Source organism: Barbus barbus, assembly GCF_936440315.1.
Source record: "Barbus barbus genome assembly, chromosome: 3".
Lineage (NCBI taxonomy): Eukaryota > Metazoa > Chordata > Actinopteri > Cypriniformes > Cyprinidae > Barbus > Barbus barbus.
The window spans coordinates 929,115-953,218 of NC_136731.1; the positions used below are offsets into that span (position 1 = coordinate 929,115).

The 24,104-nt window shown below is 42.7% G+C and overlaps 2 protein-coding genes across 3 annotated transcripts in view; both read left to right on the forward strand.

Annotated features, from left to right (window-relative positions):
- Positions 1 to 1,870: 1,870 nt before the first annotated feature.
- LOC306856347 (NLR family CARD domain-containing protein 3-like) lies at positions 1,871 to 18,997 on the forward strand (the record flags this gene model as incomplete). 2 transcript variants are annotated; one of them, XM_079395581.1, is made up of 3 exons in its annotated part: positions 1,871 to 1,972; positions 11,421 to 13,343; positions 18,873 to 18,997. In XM_079395581.1, exons 1-3 carry the CDS (start codon positions 1,923 to 1,925, stop codon positions 18,892 to 18,894), a joined length of 1,995 nt encoding a protein of 664 aa, XP_079251707.1. In that variant the 5' UTR covers positions 1,871 to 1,922. The 2 variants fall into 2 exon arrangements, with proteins under 2 accessions (XP_079251707.1, XP_079251708.1); XM_079395582.1 differs by lacking the exon at positions 18,873 to 18,997 and having other exon boundaries at positions 11,421 to 13,347.
- Positions 18,998 to 23,034: 4,037 nt separating this feature from the next.
- Positions 23,035 to 24,104, forward strand: part of LOC306856321 (uncharacterized protein) — a 1,000,538-nt gene continuing 999,468 nt past the window's right edge. The window contains exon 1 of the mRNA XM_079395543.1: positions 23,035 to 23,103. The gene's annotated coding sequence lies outside the window, so the exon portion shown is untranslated. The remainder of the gene's footprint in view (positions 23,104 to 24,104) is intronic.

Below are 24,104 nucleotides of genomic sequence, written 5' to 3' on the forward strand. Positions count from 1 at the left end.
TTTAAGTATTTTTAAATATAATTTAAATTGATTTCGCACAATTAAACCAACATCATATTGCATATTGATTATTGCATTATTTAACAAGGTATCACATATATAGCATTTTTCTTCAATATCTCACAGCCCTAATATGTAGCCAGTGACAGAGTAAAAGCATATGTGTGGACCGTATTTTCAGCTTCAGAATAATGAATATTTTTATTTTGGTGTGACCGTTGCCCTGTTTGCAAGTTCAGTTCTTTTAAAGCCACCACCCCAAATTCATACCAAATTGAGCACTTTAAAGGGTTAGTTCACCCCAAAATGAAAATTAGCCTGTGATTTATTCACCCTCAAAGCATTTAGGTGTATATGACTTTCTTCTTTCAGACAAATACAATTACATAAAGTAAAGTAAATCCACTTTATGGATTTAGAAGAAAAGGATCCTGCTGCAGCTCCACATTCTCTTCAGTCTCATTGTGTGTGTAGCGTTAAGATTTACTGCAATAATAATCACAATATTATGTGTCATTTGTTCTCTTATGTCTTCATATGCAGATGTGAAGTCAGTTTGTCATTATGGAGAACAGAGAGAGATCTTCATCTCCTGATCACAGCTGTGTGTCTCTGAAGAGTGACAGATCCATGGGTCCTCCTCCTAAATTCAGTGATGATCCAGTGACCTCTGACCCCAGGTGAGATATAATCCAGTGTTAAGGTCAATTCATGCTGCACCGATAAACACTAACCAGCGTGAACAATCACTGGATCAAAGTACATCATTTCTCAGACGCTCCACGAGTCGACAAGTGCTGCTTCAATATGTTCAATCAGAGGAAAAACACACCGAGCAACAGCAGCAGATTCAGACAGGAGTCACACACTGGTCCCCGAACCACACACTGACTCTCAATTAGAGCTGCAGATAACCAGCATTTTACTGATTCATCTGAAGATTATTTCTGTGATTCATTGGACAAAATTTATTAATTACTGAAATTTATATGTTTTAAAAATTACAAAGTAATTAATTTGAATCATTATTTTACAAAATGTTAGTCCTCGTGTGCAAAAAAAAGTTTAAATTTAAGAATCACATTCTAAACAAAAAGATAACTGATTGCTTACAAGTAAAAGCAGAAGAGAAATGACAATTTAAAATTATTATAAAAATAAAAGCTCAAAATGTTAACTTGTACAAGCTTTGAGAGACACACATTCACTCATTTGAACATAGAAATTATATTCTGCTCAAATAAAAATACCAAACTCTGAACCTACATTTAATTTCTAATGAAATATTGTCATGAAATTATGATGTTGAAATTTGATCAGAATGTATATTTCAGTCAGAATTATTGCGTTCCAGTTCTGCTACAGATGGTACTCATCCAGAACTTCTACCGTGGCGGCAACATTAAAAATGTGTATTCACTGCCTTTTATCGTTAAGTGGCTCTTTAACCACAGACTTTAAAAAGTATGAATATGAACACGTTGGAGCATATTCCCTCATGTTTTGCATTGCATTCTGCCGAAATTGCTTGCAGTTGGTCTATAATCTAAGATAAACTAGTTAAAATAATTCATATTCACCGAAGCAAATTTAGTCCTTTAGTGCGTTTGTTATTCAGAACGAAGTCAAGCAGCATATACTAGTGAATGACAGTGAGCTTGCGCTTAAGTTTTACTGTGTTACACTACACTGTATTTTAAATTGACAAATTTAACAGGTGTGCAGGATTATTTATATTATTGAATGATATGTTACATTACCATAAAATAAAGAAAAGGTAGTTTACTTCGTATTGGAGCATTAAAAGTGGAAACATATTCAATGTGGATATGCTAATGTCAGTGTCACATTACTTAATATTTGTCAGAGAGAGATCTTCATCTCCTGATCACAGCTCTGTGTCTCTGAAGAGTGATGCATCCATGGGTCCTCCTCCTAAATTCAGTGATGATCCAGTGACCTCTGACCCCAGGTGAGGATAAACCTGCTTTATGACAGTCAAAAACACACTCAATGCACACAGACAGGACTTGACACAATGAGCACATGTGCTTCTGCATTAAAAACCTCAGGAGTGCAATGAAAATTATATATACTGTATATATATATATATATATATATATATATATATATATATATATATATAAGAAAAAAATATTAAATTAAATATATATTTATTAGAATACAAAAAGCACACGTTTTTTTAAATAGTTCTGTATTTAATAATTATGTGATTATTTATAGGCCTGCTTTAAACACAGTATTTAACCAATATTAACCAGGAAAAAACAAAAACAAAACAAAGCAAAAAACTATTTTGAAATGTCCGATTTTCTATTGCTGACTGCTCACTGAAAAAGATGAGGGCGATAAAATATGCATATTCACACGGGATTAGTATTACCTGGTGACCTCCAGTCATTTGTAATAATTGCGGAGGTTGTCTGCGATCTTAATCCCGTGCAAATCGGCCATGTCTGTAATTTGTAAAGTAAATATTCCCCCGCAAATGACCTACCATATTTCACCAAACACCGAGGTCCTGTGATAATTTTAGTCCCATACGATATATACATATTTAGTCGGCATCTCTGTGATGTGGCCAGCATTTATGACACCGCTTGTCATTTTTTCAAGGTTCTTGTTTCCTGTGCACCTTTTTAATCGATCTTTTGCAAAAAATGGAGGCTGCAAAGTGTTTTGATAGTAGTTTGGGTGCTGGGTCATATGTACTTTTGCATAAAAAGAAATCTGAAAACCTTCAGAAGAGTGAAAACAAGAATGATTAGATGGAAATGGATGACATGTATAGCAGCATTTGGTAGGGAACAGTTTATGATATATACTGTTATGCAAAGCCTTGACATCACATCTGGGAGATAAGTCTGTAAGTTTGAGTAAAATCACAGGCTTTGTTTATCCTGAATGCGCCACACAAAATTCAGATGTGAGGGGGGAGTAATTTCGAAATCACATGAGGTCCCCAGATAATACTAATCCAGTGCGAATAGGGCTTTAAAACCATCTTACATGTTACAATATCCACACATAAAGTACAGACTCTCATAATTCATCAGCAGTCAATCACAAGCAATCATCTGGCATAAATGTGCCCTATTATTCACTGATTGTGAACTGCTGTGAAACAAGCCTATAGAACCAGCAACAGTGCCACGGTTTTACTCTGTATGTGCAGCACTCAGATTTGTTTTGTCACAACAGCCTTTTGATGTTTAATGATCAATTTAGGCTGTATCGTGATTCCTGCTTTTCAGTCTCCACATTTAAAGATAATAAAGAATAATGATGATGTTTGTTGTGCAGTTAAAGATGTTGAAGACTCTGTAAGGACCTGCAGGAGCTTGTTTTATTCACAGTTGTGCTCCTGAACACAGTTCACTGTTCACACACATCTATTGTTTGCTGCAGATGTGAGTAAAATGCTCACACTGTCGAGTTCTGACAGAGAGATGAGTTACCGTATTGACCCGAATATAAGACAATGTTCCCTGTCGATACTACACTTGTACTGCGTCGCTAGACGCTATGGGGAAAAACTCCTTTTTCTCCGAGGACTGAAGACTTTTTCAATCACGCAGTGTGACTGCACGGCCATTGGTTCGTGCAGTAATAAAAAACGAACCAAAGGCTCGTCAGTGATACTGCACGAGCCTATGGCGGCAAAGCCCGCCAGAGCCCGCCAGAAGGGGCGGGGTCATCTGGCTATATAAGCAGGCGCTTCGCCATAGGAAAACAGATAAATTCTCCTTCAGCGACGATGATCATCCCTTCGCTGACACTCGAGACTGGAAGACGCTCGCCGTAGAAACGCCTCGCTGCGGATAGAAGCTGCCATTTCCTCTGCACCCTCTCGCTGCTCTGCCTGCTCTTCGAGCTGCTCCAGCGACCTGTGCAGATGCCAGCCTCGTCCCCTGCGGCCATCCGGTGAGTCAAAAAACAAATTTCTCTGAAAGAGCAAATTTCAAGCGACTTTGTTGCAAATGTCGCACTGCGAGTGTGGCTCGCGCAGGGAATTCTGCACGATGCAGAAGGGCAGTGAGCGCTTTGCCTCTGTGGGCAACGCCCACACAGACTGCGCGTTCATTGAGACAGAATGCTCACTCGAGTATGAGTCTTGCTCTTCTCCACTCGCTGGCCTTCTAGCAAGGCAGCTCCGCTCTTCCGTTTCTTCTCTCTCAGCAAGCTCGGAGAATGAAACGATAGGGCCACGGGGCTAAGTAACCGGTTTTGAGTGATCCCACGCCAGCTCAAGAGCCCGCATGCTCACTCTTACCGCAGCGCTCTGATCCGCCAGTGTTTTTACACGTGAGAATCACCGCCCCTCGTTACTATATCCTCTTGGGCGGACCGGAGTAGAAAGCTATCTTTGACAGCTTTGCATGTGCGTGTGAGTCGCTAAAGCTGCTCCCTCACAAACAGACTGCTTTCGTCGAAAGCCGCCCCTGATTCACTCACTATAAGGCGCCACCGCCTTCCCCGCTTTCATGTTCCTCTTCTCCCAGACACCTCGGAGGAAGGAACACTAACTCGCGGAGCGGAGCGATCAGGCTTGAGTGATTGCACGCCAGTTTATCTCGTGTGCTCACTTTAATCTGCCGGAGTGTGTTAAACACGCGAGGATCAGCGCTCCTCATCGCACTGAGTGGCACAATCCATTTATACAGATCTTACAATACTGCGCTGGTTGGCCCCGCCTTCCCCGCTCTCACTCTCTGGAAACCGAGAGATCGCGGGGCTGAGCGGGCAGGCTCGAGTGATTTTTGCGCGCTGGCATAGCCCCGTGTGTTTCACTCTGCACACAGCGCTTTGATCTGCCGGTGTGTTTGCACTAAGGATTAGCGCCTCTCGCAGCTCTTTGATCTGCTCGCGCTATTTTCACTATTAAGCTGTCCTTGCTGGGCTCACGGTTATCCTACTTCAACGAAGTTGGCCCCGCCTCCCCTGCTTTCGTGTTTCTCATCTCCCAGTTACCTCGGAGAAGAAATATCAAATCGCGGGTTTGAGCTTTCAAGCGTGAGTGAATTTACGCTGGCCAAACCCCCGTGTTTCACTCTCCATACAGCTTTGATCTGACAGTCTGTGTCTTGCCCTGCCTCTCCTCGTCCGCTACGAACGGATCTGATGGGATGCGTGCATCAGTTTTTGATCTGCCAGGGTGTTAACACACAAAGATCATCAGCACCCCTCTTCTAATGAGTGGTTTGATCTTTTTAGGCAAATTGATAGAAAGGGCTGTCATTATGATTATCTCTGTCAGGTTCAGATTCTAGACCCCGCCCACGGGGGAGTTAACTGCTCTCCTGATGGAAGCATTGAGTCTAGCGCCGCGAAACGGCCACTGTTTAGCTCGGTGTGTCGACGGCAATGTGTTTGTGTACATACTGTTGTGAACTGGGCCCATTTATATAGCTCCCACACAGCCGATCACTACTATAGTGAGGAAAAATAAAACGCAAACATTTTCAAAGGAATAATTTTCTCTTAACAGGTGTGTCGAGTCCCCACACGGCGACTCACCACCCAAATTAATTCCAAAACCCTTGCCACACGGGCCGAGGCCTGGCGGGCCATCCCTGGAGTGTCACAGTGGGTTCTGGGGATTATAGAAAGAGGTTATACACTTCAATTCGCTCGAGGACCCCCGCGGTACAGCGGCAGGGTCCCCACCTTAGTGCGGACAGCAACGCTCACGTTCTGCGAGCTGAGGTGGAGAAATTGCTGGTGAAAGGAGCTATAGAAATAGTTCCCCCAGCTCAGAGCAAATCAGGCTTCTACAGCCGTTATTTCCTCGTCCCCAAAAAGGATGGTGGCCTCCGGCCCATCCTCGATCTCAGACGTCTGAAACGTGCCCTAATGAGACGGCCATTCAGAATGACTACATTGAAGCAGATCCTCTCGCAAATTCACCCAGAGGACTGGTTCTTTTTGCTGGATCTGAAAGACGCTTATTTTCACATCCAGATAGCCCCCCATCACAGACGATTCTTGAGATTCGCCTTCGAGGGTGTGGCTTATCAATACACGGTCCTGCCCTTCGAGCTGGCTCTAGCTCCCCGCACTTTTACGAAGTGCATAAACACGGCTCTCTCCCCTCTGAGACAGATGGGAATCCGTGTCCTGAATTACCTCGACGACTGGCTCATTCTGGCACAGTCAGAGGCAGAGCTGGTAGCACACAGGTCCCTCCTCCTCAGTCACTTGGAGAACTTGGGACTCAGGATCAATTTAGTCAAGAGCTCCCTGTCCCCCAGCCAACGAACTTCGTTCCTGGGGACAGTTTTCGACTCCGCCCGCATGAAGGCGAAAGTCACGCCAGATCGCGTTCTGGCCATATGGCAGCTCGCGGCTTCCTTCAAGATTGGAGCCTCCTACCCACTCAAATCGTTTCAAAGGATGCTGGGCCTCATGGCCTCTGCATCGCCAGTTCTTCGGTTGGGCCTTCTCAAGATGAGATCCCTTCAGTACTGGCTGAAACCTCTAATTCCGCCTCATGCGTGGCGTCATGGACGCATTCACGTCAGGGTTAACTGGGCCTGAGTGTCAGCCCTGGCCCCCTGGAAGAACCTGTAATGGTTCGAACAAGGCGTGACAATGGGTTTGGTTTATAGAAGGAAGGTTGTTACAACAGATGCTTCCAACATAGGTTGGGGAGCTCTGTGCAATGGCAAACCGACCTTTGGCTCCTGGACGAACGCAGAAGGACAGATGCACATCAACTGCCTTGAAATGAAAGCAGTATGTCAAGCTCTTCAGTTCTTCCTGCCAGTCCTGAAGGGACACCACGTGCTAGTCCGCTCGGAATACATGACAGTGGTGTCATACATAAATCGCCAGGGCGGGCTCACCTCGAAACGCCTTTTCGAGATGGCAGAGCGCCTCTTGGTATGGGCACATCTCAACCTGCGTTCACTGAGAGCAGCTCATGTGCCCGGCGTTCTGAACCAAGGAGCAAACATGCTCTCTCGGAACAACGTCCCCTCAGAGGAGTGGATGCTCCACCCACAGACGGTTCAGGAAATCCGGCGAATCTTTGGCAGGGCAGAGGTCGACCTCTTCGCCCCCAAAGACAACTCTCACTGCCAGATTTATTTTTAGAAGAGCGAGGACGCGTTGGCCCATGAATGATTCCTCAGGTAATCAGACAAATCAGGGAATGCAAGCAAAAAGTGCTTCTAGTGGCCCCACTCTGGAAGAACCAGCTTTGGATCCCAGAGTTATCGCAGCTGCTAATAGCGGCTCCGTGGCCCATTCCCCTGAGGCGAGACCTCCTCTCCCAGGTGAACAGACCGATCTGGCACCCCCAGCCCGAGCTGTGGGACCTGCATCTATGGGCACTCGATGGGACTCAGTAGATCTCCCCGAATGTCCTGAATACCATTGAACAGGCTAGAGCCCTGTCCACGAGACGCCTCTACGCCTCTAAATGGTTGGTTTTCTCCACCTGGCGTCAAGCCCGCAGTGAAGACCTGATAACATGTGACATATGTGATATTGTCATATCTACAGGAGCTGTTGGATAAGGGCCGCGCCCCTTCCACGCTCAGTCTACGTGGCAGCAATAGCAGCTTCTCACGCTCCTATAGCCGGACAGTTGGTGGGCCGGAACAACCTGGTTGTCCGTTTCCTGAGGGGATCTCGGAGGCTCCATCCGCCCCGACCCCTCGCAGTCCCTGCATGGGACCGGCCCACGGTCCTGAGAGCCCTTAAGGGCCCTTCTTTTGAGCCACTGCAATCTGCAAGCTTAAAAACACTGTCGCTCAAGACCGCTCTGCTACTAGCGCTAGCATCGGTGAAGCGAGTAGGTGACTTGCAGGCTCTCTCTGTAAACACTGCCTGTCTTGAGTTTGGGCCTAACGACTCTAAGGTCGTCCTAAAACCAAAACACGGCTATGTCCCTAAGGCGCTCTACACTCCGTTTAGAGCCCAGGTTATTACGCTTTCTGCGCTCCCCTCTTCTGAGGAGGACCAAGAGCTCAACCTTCTCTGCCCGGTCAGGGCATTGAGAATGTACATCGAGCGTTCCGCGCCATTTAGGCAGACGGAACAACTGTTTGTCTGCTTTGGCGGCCGCACCAAGGGGTCTCCGGTCACAAAGCACAGAATATCTCGATGGTTACTTGACGCTATCACACTAGCATACTCCTCCCTGGGCCTCCTGAGCCCCATTGGAGTGAGAGCCCATTCCACGAGAGGCGTGGCCTCTTCTTGGGCGTGGTCTAGTGGTGCATCTATGGCAGACATTTGTGCGGCGGCCGGCTGGGCCTCGCCGTCCACATTTGCCAGGTTTTATAACTTGGATGTCCCAGCCTTACAGGCTAGGGTTCTCTATGCTTAGATGGCACACGCCTGTCTTAAGCGGTCCCCTCAGGCATTGCCTGATTCTCCAAGAACGCTCTTGGCCCCATTCCTGGTGCTGAGGCTGTATTTATGACCGTTTAAACTATTTCTAGGCTGGATAGACCTCTAAGAGTTCGGTCCTCATGCCTCCTGCAGGATGCTTCCTGCTCATAATTGGTCCCTCTGAGCCTTATTGCTCAAGGCCAGTTTTATGATTGTCGTTTCTCTTCATGGCATGGCGGGATTGTATTTGTTCCCCATAGCGTCTAGCGACGCAGTACGAGTGTAGTATCGACAGGGAACGTACTCGGTTACTAACGTAACCTCGGTTCCCTTAGATCGGGAACGAGTACTGCGTACTATGCCATGCCATGCAGCTGCACGACCCAGGTCGTCGCTTCAGTCGAATTGGCCTGTTTTCCTATGGCGAAGCGCCCGCTTATATAGCCAGATGACCCCACCCCTTCTGGCGGGCTTTGCCGCCATAGGCTCGTGCAGTATCACTGACGAGCCATTGGTTCGTTTTTTATTACTGCACGAACCAATGGCCGTGCAGTCACACTGCGTGATTGAAAAAGTCTTCAGTCCTCGGAGAAAAAGGAGTTTTTCCCCATAGCGTCTAGCGACGCAGTACTCGTTCCCGTATCTAAGGGAACCGAGGTTACGTTAGTAACCGAGTACGTTTTTTTTCTTGGAAATACATCTGAAAAAAAAACGCAGTCGTCTTATGTTCAGGGTCTAGACCAGGGGTACTCAACAGGCGGCCCATCTGCATTAATTTTGTGGCCCTCATCATGCTGAAGATTAATGTATTTTTATTACAATTTGTGCTCAAAATATTAGGCAGTTTGATTTTTTTTTTTATTAAATGTACAATTGCAGTAGTAAAAGCTGCTGGATCTCTGCAAGCGCTGTAACTAACCATGCGCAGCACGCCCCAAACAACTTAAGAGAGAAGCGCTGTCCAACAAAAGAGGACAACATGATTTTACTCCACAACATCAGTCGAGTGTTTGAAATAATTTCATTTTGTGAGCTGATGTGCGGTTTTTGTCACAGAACGAGGCAGATAATATATTCCATACGGTAAAGGCAATGCCGATTATCATTGGATTATAAATATAGGCTACTTTATTATTATGAAAATACCAGAGATGGCTTGAAGAACACAGATAAACCATATATTGTCGCGTTGTGTGTTTACTGTCGTTACTGTTGGATATTTAAATAAATAGCTTTAAAACACAATGTAACATTCAAATCTGCGCTAGCGAAGTACTGGAATAGTTTACAGTTCGGATATAAACACAGCTGTCTACAGAAGCGATCAAAATAGAATAAATCACCTTTATGAAGGTGACGATGCTTCAAATAAACATTGTATCAATTACAACTTTATGCCAGCAGGTAGAGACAAGTGACTTAAACTGAGATTCATTGAAAAAACATTGATTCATTCAGGAATGAAACAAGTGAAGTCTTTATGAGCAAGTTATGAATCATTTGTACGAATCAATCTTTTTTATCAATTCGTTGAATATTGTATTCTATAAATAGACTGCAGCAATTTTTTTTCTAAAAACTAATAAAATGCATGTTATTTTGTTTAGTTGTCTTTTTTTCAGAATCATGGTGGGAGAATAGTGATATCCATTTAAAAAATATTGATACAATATAGTTAATATAAATATGAAAAATAATACTTCTTCCTATTTTGTGAACTGTTTGCTCAATAATGATTTTAGTTTTAGCATTTTGAGTTTGTTCAATAGTCTGTTTGAGTATGAATGCAAAAACAAACTTTTATATCAAACTTTGCTCAGTCTTATTTTAAATAGGACAAGGACAAGCAAGACATAGATAAGTAATAAACTGTATTTCTAAATCAGTAAATCTGCAAATATTGTCTTGAAGTCTGATGATGCAAATAGTAATTTGTGTCCCTTCGGATCGGATGTAGTTTAAATGCGGCCCGCTTGGCCTCTTAACTTGAGTACCCCTGGTCTAGACTTTGACATGTCAATAATACAGCCACAACAATAGGTGGCGCCAAATACACGTAAAACGAGATTGCCAAGAAATACGTAATGTAATGTGTGTTTTAATGTAAGCAGATCGCGAGTGAAAACCATAGACTAAAAAAAATGGATGTAGTGTCTGTGACGTCATCTGTAGGTTTCTAAAGAGCATTTTTGAAGCTTAAAGTGGGCGGAGACGGCCATCGCCATCTTGGCTGCACGTCACTCCTGGATAATCGTAAATGAGCAAAAAGGCAGTACATGGGTGGAGCTGGTTGCTGAAATCACGCCCACCAAGCACGACAGTGGTGACAGCAGCCACGTCCTTAATTATGCAGAAATGTAAGGCTTGATATAATTTAAACGGATGAGTTATAAAAAACAATTCACCCCTCTCACAGTTAGCTATATAGACCAAAATAATTTTTTGAACCAGGCTGTAAACATGTTTTTTTTCTGCTGTAAAGTTGGGCATTTTAACATGGGGAGTCTATGGGATTGACTCCCTTTTGCAGCCAGCCTCCAGTGGCCAGTTGATGAATTACTGTCTAAGATTTCACTTCTATTAATAAAATTTTGGTAAGCTACTATGAGATGGATAGTCTAATTGTTATATAATTCAGATTCAGATGGGCTACTTGTTATATTTATGGTATATCAAAAAGTGTATATTTTTAAATGTGATTGTTGGTACATTTTACCATACTTTCAAAACAAAAATTAAAATAGGAAAAATATGCAATATTAATTTTTTTTCTCAGTAAAACACAAGATTTGTTTTCAAAAAGCCTTTTTCCAAAAGGTACATATGGAAAAAGGGGGGTCGTCTTATATTCGGGTCAATACGACGTGTTTATTTCAAATTTCACCTCAAATCTGTGGCCAAAAGTTCAGTGATGCAAAATTAATTTTGATCTCAATGTCCAGATATAAGAAACTTACTGGCTAACAGAGTCTCTGCTGTCAGTTTGAGGAGCAGCTTTTGGTTTCTTCCTCATTTCTTAAAGCTTTAAGTGTTAATCTGTTCTTCTTGTGATATTTCAGCAGAGTAGATCGAGAGCAAAGTATCTCTGGAGGAGCCTCTGTCTTCTGTCTGAACAACACGAGCGTTACAGCGTCTCTGAATAAACATGATCAACCAGTGAATGATGAACTACAGAGAGTCAAAGACCAGCTCAAAACCAGCATGAAGAACAAGTATGAGAGATTATTTGAGGGACTGAATCTCCAGGAGAATGAAAGCCTCCTGAACAGGATCTACACACAGCTCTACATCATAGAGGGAGAGAGTGAAGGAGTGAATGAAGAACATGAGGTTTCACAGATGGAGAAAACAGCCAGAACACAACACTCACAAGACAGTCCAATCTACTGCAATGACATCTTTAAAGCCTCACTTGAACCAGGATGTGAGGAGAAAGACCAGATCAAGGCTGTTCTTACTAAAGGCATCGCTGGAATCGGAAAAACCATCTCTGTGCAGAAGTTCATTCTGGACTGGGCCGAGGGAAAAGCCAATCAGGATGTAGATTTCATGTTTGTGCTTCCATTTCGAGAGCTGAACTTGATCCGAGATCATCAGTACAGTCTTCACAGACTTCTGCTGGACTTTCATCCTGTACTTCAAGATCTGGACTCAAAGATTTATGAGGAGTGTAAAGTTGTGTTCATCTTTGATGGTCTGGATGAGAGCAGAATCACACTGATGTTTTCTGACGCTCAGAAAGTTTGTGATGTGACTGAGACTTCATCAGTGGGTGTGTTGATGTCAAAGCTCATGAAAGGAGAGCTGCTTCCCTCTGCTCTCATCTGGATCACCTCCAGACCAGCAGCAGCCAGTCAGATCCCCTCCGAATACATCAGCCGTCTGACAGAAATTCAGGGATTCAATGAGCCTCAGAAGGAGGAATATTTCAGGAAGAGGATCAGTGACCAGCATCAAGCCAGCAGAATCATCTCACACATCAGAAGAGCAAGAAGCCTCCACATCATGTGCCACATCCCCGTCTTCTGCTGGATCTCATCCACTGTGCTTCAGAAGCTCCTGGAAGAAGATCTGAGTGCAGAAATCCCTCAAACTCTGACTGAAATGTACATCCACTTCCTGCTGATTCAGATCAACATGAGGAACCAGAAGTATGAAGAGAGAGATCCAGAGAAACTCCAGCAGTCCAACAGAGAAGTGATTGTGAAACTTGCTGAAGTGGCTTTCAAACAGCTGATGAAGGGCAATGTGATGTTCTATGAGGAGGACCTGATTGAGAGCGGCATAGACGTCACTGACGCCTCGGTGTATTCTGGGATTTGCACTGAGATCTTTAAGGAGGAATCTGTGATTCATCAGAGGAAAGTCTACAGCTTCATTCATCTGAGCTTTCAAGAGTTTCTCGCTGCTTTCTATGTACTTTACTGCTATTTAACAAAGAACATGGAGCCACTGCGTAAATTCAGATTTTACAGATTTAATGAAGTCTCTCTGTATAATCTACTAAAATCAGCAGTTGATAAAACTCTTGAAAGTAAGAATGGCCATCTGGATCTGTTCCTGCGGTTCCTGCTGGGTGTTTCACTGGAGTCCAACCAGAGACTCTTACAGGATCTACTGACAAACACAGAGGACAGCTCAAAGAGCATCAGGAGAACCACACAGTACATTAAAGAGAAGATCAAAGATGATGATGATGATGATGATGGTGGTATGTATCGTCTCTCAGCTGGTGAATCCATCAATTTGTTCCTCTGTCTGCTGGAAGTGAAAGATCAGACTCTGTCCAGAGAGATTCAGGAGTTTGTGAAATCAGACAAACACTCAGAGGAGGAACTCTCTGCTGCTCACTGCTCAACAATCTCCTACATGCTTCAGATGTCAGAGGAGCCGCTGGATGAGCTGAACACCATGAAATACAACACATCAGCTGAGGGGAGAAGAAGACTGATACCAGCTGTGATCAACTGCAGAAAAGCTCTGTGAGTGTTTAATCATTAACTATAGTATCATATTTAATAATGAATCTAACACCTTTAAAATAAATGTTTCTGAATGAGAAATTCTTCTAAATAACTAAGTAAATAAGAATCTTAACATGTTAACCTTTACCAGTGCGTGAGCGCACTGAAGCGTTTTTTTCCCCCCACTAGTTTAATGTTTATGAATGAATGAATTTAACGTGAATGAATATCATTCATCTTGACAAACTATATATCATTCTGAAGGTCTAAGCCTCAAGCATCGACGACAGATCGCTGTTTTCCGATGGAAAGCTTATAAGGAATGTATTTGCTACATTTGTGTAAGCAGTACACATCCAAACACGGAGAGAAAAAAATCACTACTGTTGGAAACTTTTCCTTCGTCAAAGCAGAGACCAGGAGACTTTGGGATAAATTACTCTTTATTGAGAACTCACTGTGTGTTGCTGTAGTCATCCAAGTCTGACTCAAACAGTATAAATGGTAGTTTATATACATTTCGAGGGGGAGGGATACATAGAGGTGGAGACAATCTAAACAAAGCATGCAAATACAGTACAGGAATCGGCCCATTACCAGAATTTCCCCAGCCCTGACATCATCAGCATAACAGTGTGATTCAGATGCATAGGTGCTAATCCAATCATTTTAGAGACAAAGGTTAATGTCAGACACCTGGATTGCTTGACTTAATCTTCTTTGAATATATCATCTATGTCTCAAATGCTAAATTCAGTCAACTAAACTTTCTCAGTTTATATACTATTGTATTGGAACCTAAATAAAACATCTAATAAATTTGTAATACAACACTACGTACCAGATTCATTGTAATAACGAGTCACAAACGCGTCCACTGCTGAAATCCCAGTTTAGTTAGAGAGGTAAGGGTCCACAGAACAACATCCCAGCGAGCACTTTTAGTCCAGCGAAACAATAACGTTGTAATAAGGATGAATATTCCTTTGTTTACGTTTCATTTCTTCAGAGAGTTATTGTTCGCATCCGTTATGGAATAAATTACGCTCAAAAACAGCGTCTTGGTGGTAAAAAACAACACGGTGCTGTAGTATACAGTTTTACAAACAGAATGAGACCGTCCACGGAAAAAAAAAAGTCTCAAAAACGGAATATAGATTATTTGAATTTGGCGCTCCCTCCAGGCAGCGATGATGCAGCTGTGACGCAGGCTGTCATCTGAGCGGGGCGTAATTTAGCGATCTGCTTTTCCATTTTTTTTTCTTCTACATTTTTTATATGTGTGTGTGTGTATTGTGTGGGGAATGTGGCCGTGTCTGCATGATTATAATCTGTATGGACGCACATCAGCGTGTTTATTAGCGACTCTATGACAGCTATCATTGTGATTCATTGATCAGCTATTATTGATTATATGGCCCATCTGTTTGATTATCATCTGAATGGAAGCACATCAGCGTGTGATTACTGACTCTATGACCATGTCTGCCAATATCACTTCATGTCTGGCAATCAGTATACAGTACATACTGTAACGGGGCTGACGAGACATGAGACGTGCGGATCCATATGCAAAGCTTTATTACAAAACATGGTCAGTGAACAGGCAGGGTCAGACAGGGGCAAACAGGTATGGCAAGGGCAAGACAAAGCAATCCGTGGAACAAGCGTGGGTCGATGATCGGCGAACAGTATCCAAAGGGGCAAGGCAGAGAGATAATCCAGAGACGAGAGCAATAATCCAAACAGGGAGCGAACAGAGTCCAAACGGCAGAGGTAAAGGGAAAATCCAGGAAACAAGAGCAGGGTCAAACACGGCAGGAAAACAAGGCAAAACTATGACTATGACAATGACAATGGCTATGTAAATTTGCTATCGCTTGGAGAGTGATAAATGCAAATAATACTCGGCCCCGAGCAAGAGCAAGTCCCAGGCTTAAATAGTGTGTGATAATGAGAATCAGGTGTGTGTGATGTGTGAATGGTGACAGCTGTGATCTGTGCAATGCATTGTGGGAACTGAAGTCCAGTGTGCTGTGTAGTGTGAGGGTCAATGTGGTGAACAGGTGACCTCTGGTGGTGACTGTCCGGAAGAGCATGGACCAGATTCGTGACATAGCCCCTCCCCAAGGAGCGGCTTCCAGACGCTCCTAAATAATCCAGGAGGGCGGTGGAGCGGAGGCGGAACAGGGGGAGGGACGGAGGGCCAGGTCCTTGAGGAAGTGGGAAGACCGGGGATTGGGGCAGAGCAGGACATCCAACCGGAACCGGAGACCAGGACAGAGTAAGAGTCCACCAAGGCGGAGTAGACGGAGCGGGAACCCACCAGGGCGGCGCAGACGACCACCAGACCCGAGCAGAAGACCACCACGGAAGGGTAGAGGACCACCAGACCTGAGCAGAAGACCCTAGCCAGGAAGCAGACTGGGCAGGAAACCACAGCAGGGTCTGAGATCTGGGGGAAACAGAGACAGACAACACAGGGAGAGCAGAGACAGACAATACAGGGAGAGCATTCATGATCTCAGGGGGCGTGGCAGGGCAGGATTCATAGACAGCGTTCTTTGCCGTGACAGGACAGGGCGATAGCTCACAGGCGGCCTCCTTGGCCGTGACAGGACAGACAGTGAGTTCAGGGACGGCCTCCGTGGCCGTGACAGGGTAGACAGTGAGTTCGGGAACGGCCTCCATGACCGTGACGGAGCAGACAGTGAGTTCAGGAACAGCCTCCGTGGCAAGGCAGACCGTGAGCTCAGGAACGGCCTCCATGGCCGTGACCTGAGAACTGGATTCGGGATCGGCATTCCTGGCCGTGAATTGAGAACTAGATTCTCGGGGGCGCTCTGAAAGCGCGGATTCAGAGGGGCGCTCTTGTAGCGCAGAGCTGGACGGACCCAGCGGAGACGAAGGAGAGCTGGGCAAAACCAGCGGGAGCTCAGATGGGCTGGGCGAGACCAGCGGGAGCTCAGGTGGGCTGGGCGAGACCAGCGGGAGCTCAGGTGGGCTGGGCGAGACCCGCGGGGACGAAGGAGAGCTGGACGAGACCAGTGGGAGCTCAGGTGGGCTGGGCGAGACCAGCGGGAGCTCAGGTGGGCTGGGCGAGACCAGCGGGAGCTCAGGTGGGCTTGCCTTGGCCGCAATCGGCAGCAGGTTTGAGAAACTAGGGGTAGACTCGTGGATTGAAGAGGCCTCAGGAGCACAGTGTGCAGCCCACACACTCAAAATGGCGACCGCCATAACGGGAAGCACTGAGGTCAGGGGAACAGTCTCAGTAACAGCCAGGGTTGAGGCCCTGGGAATGCCAGCTACTCGCACTGACATCAGTGGTGGGTCCATCACACTGGATATCAGAGGTGACTCTGGCTGAGGAGCTGAGGCGTGAAGAGACTCTGGCTGAGGCGCTGAGGCGTGAAGAGACTCTGGCTGAGGCGCTGAGGCGTGAAGAGACTCTGGCTGAGGCGCTGAGGCGTGAAGAGACTCTGGCTGAGGCGCTGAGGCGTGAAGAGACTCTGGCTTAGCAGCAATGACATGAAGGGGTGTTGTTGTAGCCGCCATTTTGCGAGTGAGTGCGGTGTCACGTTCCTCCGCGACACCCACAGTAAAAGAAGAGCTCACACCCAGCAAAGCATAGTCCATAAACTGCGCGAGTGACGCATGGGGACCCTTGCGTCTAAGCTGGGATCGCAGGGGCTGATTAATGCCATCACAGAATATCTCCATCAACACAATGTCCGGCAAATCAGAATAATGAGCAATGGCTAAAAACTCTCTAATGTGATTCTCCAGTGAACGTGGGCCTTGTTTAAGGGCAAACAATAGTCTGGTTGTATCCATACCTGATGAATGACTGTCTGAGAAGCTGCTGGATCCTTTTGTGGCCGAGTATTCTGTAACGGGGCTGACGAGACATGAGACGTGCGGATCCATATGCAAAGCTTTATTACAAAACATGGTCAGTGAACAGGCAGGGTCAGACAGGGGCAAACAGGTATGGCAAGGGCAAGACAAAGCAATCCGTGGAACAAGCGTGGGTCGATGATCGGCGAACAGTATCCAAAGGGGCAAGGCAGAGAGATAATCCAGAGACGAGAGCAATAATCCAAACAGGGAGCGAACAGAGTCCAAACGGCAGAGGTAAAGGGAAAATCCAGGAAACAAGAGCAGGGTCAAACACGGCAGGAAAACAAGGCAAAACTATGACTATGACAATGACAATGGCTATGTAAATTTGCTATCGCTTGGAGAGTGATAAATGCAAATAATACTCGGCCCCGAGCAAGAGCAAGTCCCAGGCTTAAATAGTGTGTGATAATGAGAATCAGGTGTGTGTGATGTGTGAATGGTGACAGCTGTGATCTGTGCAATGCATTGTGGGAACTGAAGTCCAGTGTGCTGTGTAGTGTGAGGGTCAATGTGGTGAACAGGTGACCTCTGGTGGTGATTGTCCGGAAGAGCATGGACCAGATTCGTGAAACACATACTATATACAAAGCAATTTTATTCTATTTTTTTTTCCTTTTTTATTACTCAAATAACTATTTTTGTATTTTTTAGTGCTCAAATAAATCACTTATATGATGTCTAAAATTCCGTCTATTATTTTATAATTGAAAAACTATGCAGGAACATGTATAATGACTAAAATAGTTTGTATAATTCTGCAATCCATTTGGTGGTTATTTTTCCTCAAACAGGGGGGTGGGGGGACTATAAATAGTTTCAGAAAAAATATTGCAGGAATCTCATTTTTCATGATATCTTCTTCAAATTTGAAATATGAACTCATGAGACACATGGCTTTCGATCCATTACTTTTCTGGATTGCTCCAGGACTTATTTCATGTATTTGTATATGAAATAAAAAAAACATTCAGTGTGGAAAAATATTTTTCAAGGCACGTCAGTGCCTATAACTTTTTATCTTTTTGAGCATTATCAACTCTGGATGATAGATAGTAAAGCCTAGAGTGTCTTCTTTCCAAAGATACCTCATTTGTTTGTGTAGCACACTTTGTCAGGAACCGTTACCATTTTAATTTAGGTATGTTATTTTCACCTGTGAGGCCCCAAATGGGGGGGGGGGGGGGGGTTAACAGGTTAAAGGAGTCACGACATGCCTTTTTAATACAGTAGATAGTCAAATAAAATGTCTGTTTGTGCCACAACCTTTTCAAAAACCTTTGAAGATGGCGCCTGGTGGTGTGTAGGCGTCTCATCTTGCTCCAGTTATTTAATGTTTTTATTAGGGTTTTGTGTGCTCTCCGTCAACTGAGCCAGTCTCTCTGGACTAATGATTGCCAAACACTTCTTCATATCCAAACAGTTGTATCAAGTCTCCATGACGCTGGTCAATGCCATTTTTCCCCCTGGCTTGTAAGATCGCTACCAGCTGAGATACTTCGATCGATGGGGAATGCCAGTGGAAAAAAGAAACGCAGAAGGAAATGTGGATGTAGAGCAGGTGTGTCAGCTAAAACAAGATCCATGATCGCTTTGGCCTCGAGAGTGAGTGATAATGACTCCCTTGTCTTCGTATGATTTGTCCAGAGGTGTCGAGTGTCTTACCTAGACTTTTTTGGCCAAAATCGGTCTACTGCAAGAGAGGCTTGCACCTGGACAATCTGCGTTATTTGAGGAAAGATGATGATCGCAGAGGCACAAGTACGCCGATCGGGAATGATTTGGTAAGGATGGTGCTAGTAACGAACAAGACATTTATCCTAAACGACTTTTACACATCAAATAATTTGGATTTTTTTTTTATTGTGGAAACATGGATGAACGCTGTGGATTCCACTCCTATTGTGGAAGTAACTCAGACTACTTTTTTAGTTAACCTAGAGGCTCTAGTCGGGGTGGTGTCCTCGCCGCTGTTTTTGATAAATGTTTTATGTCGATTATTGCCATGACCTATCAGAGTTTTGAATCACAAGTAATAATGCTGGACTTTAAAAAAACCGCTGCTTTGTGTAAATGTGTATCGTCCACCTAAATACCACAAAGGCTTTATTAGGGACTTTTCTCATTTCCTTTCTTATATTGTCCCTTTGTCCGATTCAATATTAATTGTTGATGATTTTAATATCCATGTTTGTTGTCCTGGAAAACCTATGGTTGCAGAATTTTTAGAAATGCTGGACTCGTTTAATTTGACTCAATCTGTCACATGCAGCACTCATGAACATGGCCATTCGCTTGACCTTATTTTGTCACTAGGAGCTACTGTTTGTGATCTTGATGTCATGATTAATAGTTTTTCGGATCACTGTCCAGTAGTATTTAACGTAAATTTTCCAAGTACATGTCTTGCCCCTTCATTGTCTGTTACATATTCTTGCATTACTTCTCCCTCCACGACATCAGAATTTTTAAATGTTGAGATTAATTCTACTGGATCCGCAGAGTGCAGACTCGATCCAGGGTATTGATGGTGCAGCAATATAAGCATTTAATTCTGTTTGCTCTAACATCATGAATTCTATTGCTCCATATAAGATGAAGGAAAAAAGACCCAATGTGCAACCGTGGTTGAATGAGCAGACTAGAGCCCTAAGACAGGAATGTAGAAGAGCAGAAAGAAAGTGGAACAAAGACAAACTGCATATTTCCCTACAAATGCTGATCAAATATCAAAAAGCTGCAAAGTACTATAAAGTAAGTTACTATGCCAATATTATTGCCAATAATTCTCCACGCAAATTATTCACCATTATTAATAGACATCTTCGCCCTGATAAATTAATCCTCACTCCCTCATTAACAACTTGTAATTTATTTGCAAAATTTTTCATCCAAAAAATGTATGGGATCAGAGCTAATATTCTTACCTCTGTCGTTAATCTAGGTGAAACTGATGCAACAGAACTTTGTTTTAATCAGTTTGAAACAGTGTCGCTTTCTGAATTTCATGACATCATTTCTCATTTAAAGCGTTCAATCTCTCCCCTAATGACTCCGTTTCATTGTGCATTCTTAAGGACGGCTCTGATATTGTTGGGCAGAGTATTTTATCGATTGTTAATAGTAGTCTGTATAATGGGATTGTAACAGTTTGTCTTAAGTAAGATATTATTGTGCCTATTTTAAAGAAAGGTAATCAAAACTTCCCATCCTATCTAAGATACTGGAAAAAGTTGTCTTGAGACAACTGACTACTTTTTTAAACAAGAATAATATCTTAGTACTATGTCTACACCTAAAGCCAGACTGGAATTTATCTGAGTCAGCACTCTTATGGGTAGTGAATGAGCTCTTACTCATAAGTGATGCAGGGAATCATGCTGCTTTAATTCTAATGGATCTTTCTGCAGCATTTGATATCGTTGATCATTCGATTCTCTTGAACCAGCTAAAGCACCTTGTCGGAATTCAAGGAACAGTTTATACATGGTTTGCATCTCTTTTAGAGCAAAGCTCTTTTACAGTAAAGCTTGGTAATTGCTTTTCATACTCTGCGCATTCTACCAATGGGGTACCTCAGGGGTCCATTCTGGGCCTGACAATATTATTACTATTACCCTTTTACCTTTGGCCACCTTTTCTACTGGGAGTTTATGTTTGCTGGATTATCAGAAACTGAACTGAATGGTTGATCAGTTTGAACTGATCTGTTTTTCTTAGCTGGATTACACGGCTTATATTGTGGACAATTTCTAATGAACTGATTGCTCTCCTTTTCTGTGTCCTAATTATGGTCTGATCTATTGCACTTTGAACCTTGAATATACCGATTTGAAAATTGAAAGGTGATTTATTGTGTTCAATTGTTTTTTTTCTATGTTGAAGTGTTTTTGATTTTGAAGTTTATGAATTTCCTAACTCATAACTATGTGGTATGTGGCTATTTAGATACACAGGCCTTTGTAAGTTTCTTAACTGACTTGACAAGTTTGGTTTGACTAAATGACAGTGACCCTGTCTGGCACCCCAGCAATTAAAAAAATATGTGTTTCATTTATGTGTTTATTTATTGGATTTAGGCAGAGATTTCTGTAGTTCTAAAACACCTTGATTTATTTTGCACTGTAATTGTTCTTCTTTTAGATGCATGAGCTTCTCTCAGAGCATGTCCATTTTACACTGAGTAACACATATTCTCCAGCAGTTTGATTGAATGTACATTTGTGTGATTCCAGTTGGAGGGTTGGGTTTGGTTATTGGGGGAGCAGTTCAGTAGCCATAAGCTTCACCGTGGGGCTGGAAATACAAAGTTGTGAATAACTGCTCTTTCATACGGAGAGTATCTGATGCTGATGAGTGTTCCTAACTGCAGATCAGAGCCACTTCCAGAATTAAATCCCTGAGCTGCTTCTGAAATTACTCTAGTCTTAACACACATCTATTTCCACAGATGATATTTTTGTCCCGTCCTTTGCTTTGTTTATCACTGTGTCAATCATTGCAATATCAAGAGTGAATCCTGCAGATGTAATTCCTGAAATTGCAGTAATAATCAGTGAAGCTCTACGCTGCACAATCAATCTCTTATTTACATCACGTGTTGTTTAAACACGAAGACATTTTATTAATTCTTTGCTTCTTTTTAGTTCCATTGTTTTAACTAAATCATGTTTTGTTTATTAATTTTTTATTAACGGAAACATTTAAAAAAATATATTTGCTTCTTTTCCATTTTGCATGTACCTGTACTTTTACTTTCAGTTTTACTTTCTAACTTTTCATACTTAAGTACAATAAATATCACATTTCTTTTAAAACTTTTACTCAAGTAATATTCTAGACGGTGACTTCAACTTCTACCAAAGTCATTTTCTGGTAAAATATCTGTAGTTTTACTTAAGTGTGGCTTTCAGTTACTTTATCCACCACAACAAATAACAAAGTATGTTCGTGACATGTGGAAATACATGCCGTATTATTAGCAGAATTATTAAATGTTAATGTCAGACATTTTATTTTCGTTAAATAAAGTGGTAAATAGTTGTTTTTTTTTTTTTCTCAAAAACGCTTCATAAAATTGAGTTTAAACCACGGGAGTCACAGCTGAAAGATAATTAAATGCAACTGTTTTTCCCAACATGCACTCATTCAGGGCTCTTTTATTTCATTAACCTAATTTTTTAAAGGATTTGATTTCCACATGTGACTCTTACTGTGAAGGTTATACTACATATCAAGCATTTATTCAACATCTCAATTGATCTTGAATGGCTGTGGCGTTGAATAAAGTTAATAAAGCAAAATAAGTTACTGAAGCACCAAATAAAGGGAAACTAAATTTAATTAAAAATAATTATCAAATTAACAGTTTAGCAGTAAGGATTTGTCTTTTTTTATTATTATTATTTTATTAAAATACTAATAAAAAACTTATCATTTGTATAGCCTCAGAAGGCTTTGCTACATTTTGCTAAATTTTAAATATCCATTAGCTGAAGAAACAGTCAGAAGCTCACCTGGCCTCAGATATGAATCAATCTGAATGATAAAATGTCCGGATTATCTCAATCTCAGGAGCTCATATTATTGTGATTCAATGTTCATATCATGTCATCCCCTGTTCCCTGAAGACAGAAAACTGACAACCCTTTGTAAATGTCTTTATTGTTTTGTTAATTCTTAAAATTTATTTAATCTCTTCCAGATTTTCTGGCTGTGACCTCTCAGATCAGCATTGTGAAATTGTGTCATCAGCTCTACAATCCTCAAACTGTGTCCTTAAAGAGCTGGATCTGAGTAACAATGACCTGCAGGACTCTGGTGTAAAGTTTATTTCTGATGGACTGAAGAGCCCCAACTGTCAGCTTCAGATACTGAGGTATTTAAGAACATAATAATTTACAGTCAACTGGGCACAATGTTGATGTGTGTCTGTAGATGATCTGACTGTGTGTGTCTGTCAGAGATGCTCACAAGTCTTTGAGCTAGAGTCCAAGTCAAGTCTCAAGTCTCTTCATTATATTAAGTCTCTGGTTATAATAAGTGTTGCATCACGTACAGCGACCCATCCAACACTGCATAGCTATATATAAGGAATTGAAAGCATGTAATATGTTATTATGACTCCTTTATCTATTAGCATACAGTATCAGCTTTGATTTATATATATAATCAGTGTAAACAGGCTATTGCAACATGACAAAAACACCAAGAATGCTTTACTTTTAAGTTAATATTATCTGTATTTTAACTTGTAGCATGAACACACAGTACAGTACAGACAAAAATTAAGAAAGACTTAATATGGTCAAACATCACATTGTAGCTAAATGCAAAACACTATTGCAACAAACCAAACGATGTGAAATATATGAAGAGTTCAGATGCAAAAGCCATCTGAAATTTTCTTTAGAATGATCATTTTTATCAAGCTTGTATATTTACGTTCAATAATTTCACTTAAATGGCAATGAAAATGTAACTAATCATAGTTTATAAACTACTGTAAGTCAACACATCCCAAACTCTCAAACCAGTGTAATGTTACATGATCAACAATAATCCTGTAACCTGTTTGCAGACAACGTTAATTAACGTGATGGAAGCCAGCGGCACGTAAATGATTACGTTAATCGACCACCACAAGTTCAAGTAGGGCTCGCTGCATCCTGCGGTGGACATCCAACCCCGCCCACATCCAAGTGTGACGTCACAAGCCACGCCCATACCAATACAGTCACGCCCACGTCAAAACGTTACGTCAGAAACCACGCCCTATAATATACGTCACCTCTTGTTATTTTCCGCGAAACCCGGAAGTAACGTTTTGTCCAAGCAATTTACAGCAGTTTCTGGGATCTAAATAAAATAATGTTGCCT